Source organism: Quercus robur, chromosome 9, assembly GCF_932294415.1.
Source record: "Quercus robur chromosome 9, dhQueRobu3.1, whole genome shotgun sequence".
Classification (NCBI taxonomy): Eukaryota; Viridiplantae; Streptophyta; class Magnoliopsida; order Fagales; family Fagaceae; genus Quercus; species Quercus robur.
This window is the reverse complement of record NC_065542.1, coordinates 56,312,984-56,321,833: the sequence shown is the minus strand read 5'-3', so window position 1 is coordinate 56,321,833 and position 8,850 is coordinate 56,312,984. Positions and strand designations below refer to the sequence as shown.

The window sequence follows — 8,850 nt, the reverse complement described above, 5'->3', positions numbered from 1 at the left end:
TTTACTGCCTTTTACTTTAAGAAGTATAAGTTTTCAAATACATCATTATGAATTTAAGCTTTAGTAGTAAAAAATAGTATTGAATTTTTTAAATAAAGTAAATGGTAAGTTAGAAAATTTATTTAATTACTTTTTTTTTTATTTTAAAGAATGGGTATATTTTAAAACATTCTAAAATAAAGTAAAGAAGCAACAATTAGAGAGACCGGATTGGGAATAACATGGGCTTGGTTTCGAGTTGAAAATGAGAGATGTCCCTCGTGAGAAGTGGAAACTGTGGGAAGTGACAGCACGTGTATATATACAAATTCCCATTTCAACTTCTCTGATGAAGAAACTAGAAAGCCGTGAAGTACCTGTATGTATGTATGTGTATTACTATGATTTATGAATATTGTGTTGTGTTGTGTTGTGTTGAGTTGTCCTTACTCTTTTCTTTTTGCTGTAAAATAATAATAATAACAGTACGCCACGCCCACGCGAGGAAGAAGGAAGTCGGTAGCTATAAGCCTATAATCAATCTTATCTCATCTCAAGATCCTTTCTTTATGGGGTTTCAACTTCACTTCTAGTTCCAGGTTTTTCACTTCTTCTTCTCTTTTTTACTTCCTTTCCTTATTAACTAAGCTAACCTCTTCAACCATGTTCTCTAATTTGTCATTTCTGATAAATACATATTATTATATTGCATTTTGCTTACAGGGTCTTTGTTGTTTCCTGCTTAATTTGCTTGTTGGTGGGTATTGAGGTTCTACTTCTCCAAATGTGTTGTTATGATCAATTACTTCTTGTTTTTATTCTCTGGAAATCCTTGGGGTTTTGAGATTTTCAACAAACAATGGATTTTCGAATCCAACCAGTTCATTCATGGACTTTTGGTGGCCTTATAGCAGCCTTTCTTCACCTTTCTCTGGCTTATTTCCTGCTGTGTGTATCAGTTTATGTGTTTTTCACCTCCAAATTTTTGAGCCTTTTTGGACTGTATTTGCCATGTCCTTGTAATGGGGTTTTTGGTTATAAAAATAGCAATTTGTGCTGGCACACTTTGCTCTTTCATTGGCCAACAGCGATTATCTGTTCTGTTTTGAACTCTACATTGAGCAAGTTACCTTTCGATTTTAAGAATCAAGGATGCAGTTTAGATAGGAAGTTGGTCATAAAGGGAAGTTGTGAAAATGGGGTTCTTGAATTAGAGGGTGAAGCGTCTTGCAGTTCGTCATTTCATAGTCCACTATTGCAAAACTGTGTCGCCAAGGGGAAGAGGGTTTTGGATCTGAAGAAAATGCATGGAACTCGGCGACGAAGGAAAGCCGCTCTTGGCAACAGAAAATTCTCTTCTATTTTGCCTAATGATGATTCGCGGTCAGTTATTGCTGCAAACTTTCCATATGATGGCAGTGAAATGAGAGGCAAAGACAGTGAAAGCTTAGGTTGTGAACCTGTGAGAGAAGATGATTTTCCAGGTGAGTGAAATGATTTAAACTTGTCACTTGTCAGTCTTTAATGTGATATGACTATTTAATGCAATACTAAACAAGGATATTGACTACTATAAGAGTTTCGGACTTCAATTTAAATCTATTTGGACAAGAAACAATATTTTAAGTTCTGTTCATCTATCGATCTTTTTGTACAAAAGGTCAAAAAACTTCAAAATGTTGAAAATTGAATTTTGATTACATTTGAAGCTCTAACTTTAATTAGGCTAGACATATTAAATATTGTAGCATGCTTGCTGATGTTTTATGCCACTTAGGTGAAATAATTGGACCTATTAGCATGGAAGTGGGGGAAAGAAACCAGCATAGTTTTGAATTGAGTGGATCATGTGATGAGGGCACATCATCTTCAGTTGCAACATACATAACTAATGCTCCAGACAATATGGAAATTGTTAGAAATGAAGCGTATAATATCAGAATGTTGGAACTAGCTCTTGAAGAAGAGAAAGCTACTCATGCTGCTCTTATCCTAGAACTGGAAAAAGAAAGAGCAGCTGCTGCAAGTGCTGCCGATGAAGCGATGTCCATGATATCACGTTTGCACCAGGATAAGGCATCAGTAGAAATGGAATTGAGGCAGTACCAAAGGATGATAGAAGAAAAGTGTGATTATGACGAAGAAGAGATGAATATTTTGAAAGAGATCCTTGTTAGGAGGGAGATAGAGAATTATTTTTTGGAGAAGAAAATTGAAGAGTACAGGCATATGAGTCTTTTAGAAAATGAGATGCCAACAGGTGATATAAATGATGAGATGGATAATTGGGGACAAAGACCTTCATCGTCCCTTGATTTTACTGACAATAAACAACCAATGCTGCAGACTGAGAATAATATGTTGATTGGTAAGAAAGTGGGAAACAGAGCAAATTGGTCTTCAAATTATGAGGCTCCTTTAGTTGAGAAACAAAGTCAAATTCAAGGATATAGCCTTCTTGAGAAAAATGTCTTTTTCGCAGGTAAAGAAAACGAAAATATGGATAATAGCATAGAATGCCAAGAAATGACAAGTGAGGTAACCCAAATTTGCAATGGCATTGACACAAATTTTTCTTTTGATGGTGAGGAGCTCAGGAAATATCAGAATGATAAGGATCAAGCAGGCAGCAATCACCATTGTTCTATGCCCAATACAGAACCGGTTGTTTATGATGTTCATGTCGTTGATGATAAAAATGAAACTTTGAAAGATCAAAGTGGGTCATCAATTAGAAATGTTGTTGATGAACCCAAAGATTGTGCTGTGCCACTGGGACCATCTGGGGACTGGACGAGGGAGACATTAAGTGATCATCCAATCATAAGCAGGACAGTAACTGAGCCTAACATTCATAAAGGTAGTTTTGATATGAGTGATAAGTTTTCAGTGTTGAGTCACTCGCAATGCAAAAGCTTGCTTTCTGACGAGAAGTCGAAACTTGACATTGGGATTGAACGGCTCACAGAAAGGCTACGAGTACTCCAAGAGGAAAAAGAGGAGTTGACTTTCTATTTAGAGAATGGGGATGGGGAAAAGGACAATTGAAACTTCTGAAGGAGATATCAAGCCTGCTTTGAGAAATTCAAACGGTTTAGAGATCCCATGCAGCAGGCTTCCTTTTCCCATTCATCCTCTAAGGTGGGTTGTTTACCATTAATTGCATTTTTATGACATGTAGGATAAATGTTTATATTCTAGTGTGTGTTAGATTTCTCTGGTCCTTGTCATCTGCTCTTACAGTTATTGTCCTCTGATTTTGTCTCTTTTTAACACTGAAAATGATTGGGTTGGTTGTATCTTATATAGGAATAATGCAGACATGAGTATTGTTGTTTGATACAGCATTATAAAGTTTAGAAGAATATTCACATGGAGTTTGAACAAAATCATATGAGTAGGTGCACATAAGAATTATGAAGTTTCCCCAACATAGAATTGTCCAGGTTATATAGTTCATAATCACAGTTCCAGAATAGCTATTACAATACATTGCAATTAACACTTACTCGTCTGTGGGTGCTACTTACCATGATAGTAATTGTCTTCCTTTTAGTTTCCAAACAGTAAGCCGAACCCAAAATTTTGGGATTTGATTTAGGGCTTAGCTTTTATACTTTCACTATTTGTGCCACAATGATTACCTGATTACCACTTGGTCCAAGCCACCAAATGGCATAAAAATGTCAAATGTATTTGAAATTTCTGTTCTTTCTGTTGTTGATGAGTTGATTTAGGGCCTAATGCTCATTCACTGAGAAGTTTGGCCTTTCTGCATGTTAGCATTTGTTAACTGGTGTCTGTTCTTGCCATTGTAAGTAGATTTCTTCAGGGCTTAGTTCTCGGCATTGAGGCATCTAGCCTTCTCCTGTATTCTTCATCTATCCTTTTTTGTTGGTCTTCTATTCCATTTTGGGATGACCCTAAATATGTTTGTTTTTTAAAAGTCAATGCATACAATAATTGAACGTTCCTAATTTTATGTATGTAAAAATAGTTTTTCGTATTTTCCTATATTTGGTGATATTAGGAAAAGATGGGTCCAAGGAAAACTATATCTTGACTTCCTTTATTTAGTTTGACGTGAGATAGAGTTGTTTTTTACAAAAATTTTCTAGAAAAATCTCTCATCTAGCTATATAAAGGAAGTTAAAAGATAGTTTTCCAACTCATTTTAAGGTTGCTACCAAACATAGGAAAATGATATAGTTTTCTAAAAAATACTTTATAGAAAATTATTTATTTTCTAGAAAATGTTAATGTCCAAGAACACACTTCATTAATTAACTTTACTAGCAGATATCCCATGCAACGCGCGTGTTCATTATTAGTTATTTTATAATACTTATATGTATCATAATGTTTGGGAAATTAATTTCGATTATGTATTATATGTCACTAAAATAATGAAGCAAAAATTTGTAATCCAGTATGTTCATAAGTAATCATAATTAATTAGGCCCTAAAAATGTCACCACATGCCTATTGATTTTTACTTTATTTTATCTGGCATACATGTATATTTCGTTCTTACGTTTGACCTTTTCAATATGAAACCTCTTATTATTTCTTTATATTTTTCTTAGGAGTATTTCAAAATAAAAGTGAAGTTTTAAAGGCTGAAAATCAAAGATTTAAGGTTTATAATCTTTCATTTGTAAAATTAAATATACTTTGTCAAGAGACTTAAAAATATAACAACAATTGAATAGAGAAAAAAATAAAAATATGCTATTTCATATCTTAAGTTTAATTTCACATACATTTGAGTACCTCATTCAGTTACAAAGATTAAACACTTCCCAAAAATATACTAAATAAACACAAATAACACAGATAAAGACTCTATGTCTTTTCCAAACATACCTTTTAGAAACCCTAAATGTTGCTAAAGCATTGTATCAAGCTTTGACAATGTTGTTGAAAAGTTTAGATCATATGCACCTAAAACCAAAGCTAATCTCATACTCTTCTTAACACTGATTTCTTATTCTACGTATTTGGCTCTCTCTCCCTCTCTCTCTCTCCCTACTTTTCTTTTGGCCCTTTGATATTTTGTGAAATTGGAATATATAAAATAACATGAAAAACTAACATTGAATGGTTAAAACTTTACATTTCTGAAATTTATAAAATTAAAAGTGAGAGTTCAAGAAATTGGAAAAGGGAGTGGAACCAGAATTGTTTAATCTTCTGCATTTATAGCTTAAATTGATCATTGATAAAAATATGGAGATGAAAGGATAAATGAAAAACTACTCATCCAAACACATGGCAGAACTCTCCAACATGAGGTCTTTGCTTATATATACATACATATATATATATATATAGTAGCCTCTTTTTTTGGTCTAGTGTCATAGTTTCCCTTTTTTTTAAAAAAAAATGGATAAGTTTGTTTCAAAGACATGGCTTAGTAGAAAAGTATCCTATTTTATAGGCATTTTAAGTGGAGTTGGAGATATATTTTTACCGGGTTGTCCTCAAGTTTTCTCCCTGTTAAACTAAGGTTTAGCGGTATTTTTTAACCACATAAAAGTCCAGTCCAAATGGGGAATCCTTTATAAATAGTATAGATTTATTAATTTGAGTTTAAAATTTGAAACTAAAGAGGGTAAATTTGGAAACATAATACTTTTTTATTTGAAAGATATGCATTATATGATGTTTTAAATTCTCTAAACATGACCAACAAAGAGTGACAGTAAATAATTGTAAGGTGATTTACTAAGCATTTCTTGGCCTTCATGCTTGTCCCATATAATTTGTTTTAACAACTCTGGTAAACTATCAGGCTTAACTTATCACATGATTTTGACGTTAAACTTAGTCTACTGCAGGATTATTTAATTGATGTGGTTGGTTAGTATCTGGAAAAACTACTAACGATCATAAGACTTGTATTATCAATATAGGTTGAGTATCTAAGCAGTTCAGTTTAACATCAGCATTCTCAAAACAAGTTTTTGTAATTGTATACCATGTGCTTGTAGTCAAAATGATATTTTACTTGTTGCGTAAATAAACTTATATATGTATCATGCATGACAAAGTTTTAAAACAGTTTTCTTCTAATAATTATGTAGCTGATATTGTGTCCTTGAGCATAATATAAGTACTGGTGGCATGGGTTGTGAATCTTTTTGTGATAAATACAAGTTGGTGGGTGAAGGACGCAACGTCATTTTTATTCTCTTGGAAATATGTTAAAATGTGAAGGATATTATATATTTTAGTGAAGTAGTCCTTGTTGAAAGATGGTAAAAATTAAAGTCTTATTTATTGCATTGTATTGTAATATCCCCTGAATATGTCAATATGTCATTATTCTTGAGGGGAAATTACTCAAATTAGTAGTGTAGTCAAAAGGATAATATGGTAAGCAGGGAAGGGTGAAGTATATATATGTAAGAATTAATTCTGGAATGAACCTGCTGCTGCTGCTTATATTAAGTAAAGCATTACATATGCAGCCTTTCTTTACAAATACAGTACCTCTCTTCTTCACATTACATTTAATTAGTCCTAAATGTTCTTGTTGGGTGTTACCATATTAATTATTGTTTATTTTCAGGTGATTTTCAAGAAAAGATGCTCCCCAAGTTTGTCCTGGGAAGCTCATGTACAATACTTACCTTACCAGCAGAGACGTATCTATTTTCAGGTGATTTTTTTTTTTTTAATTTTTTTGGTTGGCCCCCCTCGTTTGAAGTCCTATCTCCATCCCTGGTTACCAGCTATGAGCTATGTACAGAATCTCCTTGTGCTTTAGGGCAGGCGTATCCTCAGAAAATTTTAGATGGAACTGTAGAGTCTTTTGGAATGCAATGGTCTTTTGCGTGTTGTAAGTGTAAATAAACTTTTGAGTCTATAATAATAATATAAGCAAAATAAGTTTGAAGCTGTATTTTATTTTAAAGTGCTACATCCATCCCACCTTTTCTTGCCTTGCCTTTGGCAAAGAAGGGGAGAAAAATGATTAATAATTTGGTATCAATCATTTTTATGGCCAAAAGGCAAGGCAGGCAGGCACTGGGTGTAATTATAATGTTCAGAATTTTTCATGTAAAGAAAGATATTTAAAAAGAAAATTGTGACTTTTTTAAGTTTATGTGGACTTGGCTGCTCCCCAATGAAATAGCTTATATATGGCTTCTGTTTATACCATTTCTACATAATAGAAAGACAGAAGAAAGAAAAGAATTGGATAAAAAGCAAATGAATGACCAAAAGGCAAAGTTAGAGATTAGGAATGACCACTCTACTCTAGTCTATCACTACTTTTGGTTTTAGGCCGGGAAGGAAAGAGAGAAAGGAAATGGCTAAAAGATAGTATTTTCCTTTGAGAAATTCTTTTAACACAATATATATTGTTAAATCCACACCAAAAAAAAAAAAAAAAAAAAAAAAATGTAAACTATACTTATAAATGAAATGAAGAGCACCTGAGTAAAATCCTCAATATATAAGGATCTTTTAATAAACAAAAATAATGATGTTATAAACAAAAATTTCATAACATTGGATGACCCTAATCTAATCTAATCTAATAATGCCAACAACAACCTAATCAAAGGACAAACCAGTCTCGTCTTTAATTAAAGTCCCTACCATGTGATGTTAATCATACCCTTTTCTCAACTAACTACTCTTCATTGATCCAAAAACTAACTACTCTTCATACCAACCATAAAAACTCTTCAACATTTTTAATTTTCCATGTAATGTTCTTCCACCTACATATTTACATCATTTTCTCACAATACATAGTAGCATGAGGTCCACTCTGACTCCACACCCTTTTCTCTTTTTCTTTTTTCTTTTTTGAGAAGAAAGGTCCACATATTTGAGAGAGAAATGATAAATATATGAATTTTTTTTTTTTTGAGTAAACATATGAAATTATTATTCGATTTACAAAGACTCAAAATATTTAAAATTAAATTAAACCTACGATTTCCATCCCAATAAAATCAATAATATATATTTGGGATATTGTTTTTTAGACTCAAAAAAATTATGGGCCTTGTCCTTGTCTTTCAATAAGATTATGGACTTCCCATCAAAAAAAAAAAGATTGTGGACCTTCACTCATATTTTGACTCTGACATACTCTTTTTTTTCTTTTAGAATTACTTGTGAACTTTTTCTCTTTTTCTTCTCTTGGGTCCGTTTGGTTGTGAATTTTTTTTTTTTTTTTTTTTTTTTTTTCAATTGCTTGTGCAACTTTTGGTTTTTGTTGAAAATCTCTTACTTTTCACATACTTCATTAGGGGTGGCTTCATTAAGGGACTTGTCCCCTTTGTGCTAAAGTCCCTCTCGTCTCGTCTTAATAAAAATTATCCCCCCCCAAAAAAAAAAAAAAAAGACTCTCATTGTAAAACACTAAGAAGAAAGACAGATAAACTCATATTATTGATATATGGTATAATATTATTCAGCATCAGAGATAATATATGTGATAGTGAATGACCACTAGAATGAAAGAAATTCATATATAATATTATTCTCGTAAATGTTTTGTCATAAATCAAAAATATTATTCTCAACTCCATTTGATCCTTTCGATCAACGTCAGATTCAAATGCATTGTTTCTCTGCAACCTATTTGGTATACGTATAACACCTTGTAAATTAGACAGATGCTTAAGAAACTGAAAAGGCGTTTTGCTTGGCAAATCCATATTACTCCCGAACTCTAAATTCCTTTGAGTCTGATGTTTGGCAATTTAGATGCGTGAGAATGTAACTATATTCCCATGTTTGGTTTGTTTAAAATTTAATAAAATTCTTGGAAATATGAAATGCTTATATTTGGTTTTTTCCTAAGCATCTTATAAGAAAATTTTATTTTTCCCAAAATATCCTCTG

General features: G+C 32.5%; 1 protein-coding gene across 3 annotated transcripts; it reads left to right on the top strand.

Annotated features, from left to right (window-relative positions):
* Positions 1–204: 204 nt before the first annotated feature.
* LOC126699209 (probable myosin-binding protein 6) lies at positions 205–6,886 on the top strand. Of its 3 annotated transcripts, none has more exons than XM_050396893.1 (5): positions 205–358; positions 466–578; positions 703–1,463; positions 1,757–3,120; positions 6,554–6,886. In XM_050396893.1, the coding sequence occupies exons 3-4, from the start codon at positions 839–841 to the stop codon at positions 3,025–3,027; spliced, it is 1,896 nt and encodes a 631-aa protein (XP_050252850.1). In that variant the 5' UTR covers positions 205–358; positions 466–578; positions 703–838; the 3' UTR covers positions 3,028–3,120; positions 6,554–6,886. The 3 variants fall into 3 exon arrangements, with proteins under 3 accessions (XP_050252850.1, XP_050252848.1, XP_050252849.1); XM_050396891.1 differs by having other exon boundaries at positions 205–362; XM_050396892.1 differs by having other exon boundaries at positions 212–366.
* Positions 6,887–8,850: the final 1,964 nt, after the last annotated feature.

Excerpts from the sequence above, each read along its gene's own strand:
- LOC126699209 (XM_050396893.1), top strand. The coding sequence starts at position 839 with ATGGATTTTCGAATCCAACCAGTTCATTCATGGACTTTTGGTGGCCTT. Across the intron at positions 1,464-1,756 it reads GAGAGAAGATGATTTTCCAG|GTGAAATAATTGGACCTATT; the intron begins GTGAGTGAAATG and ends TATGCCACTTAG.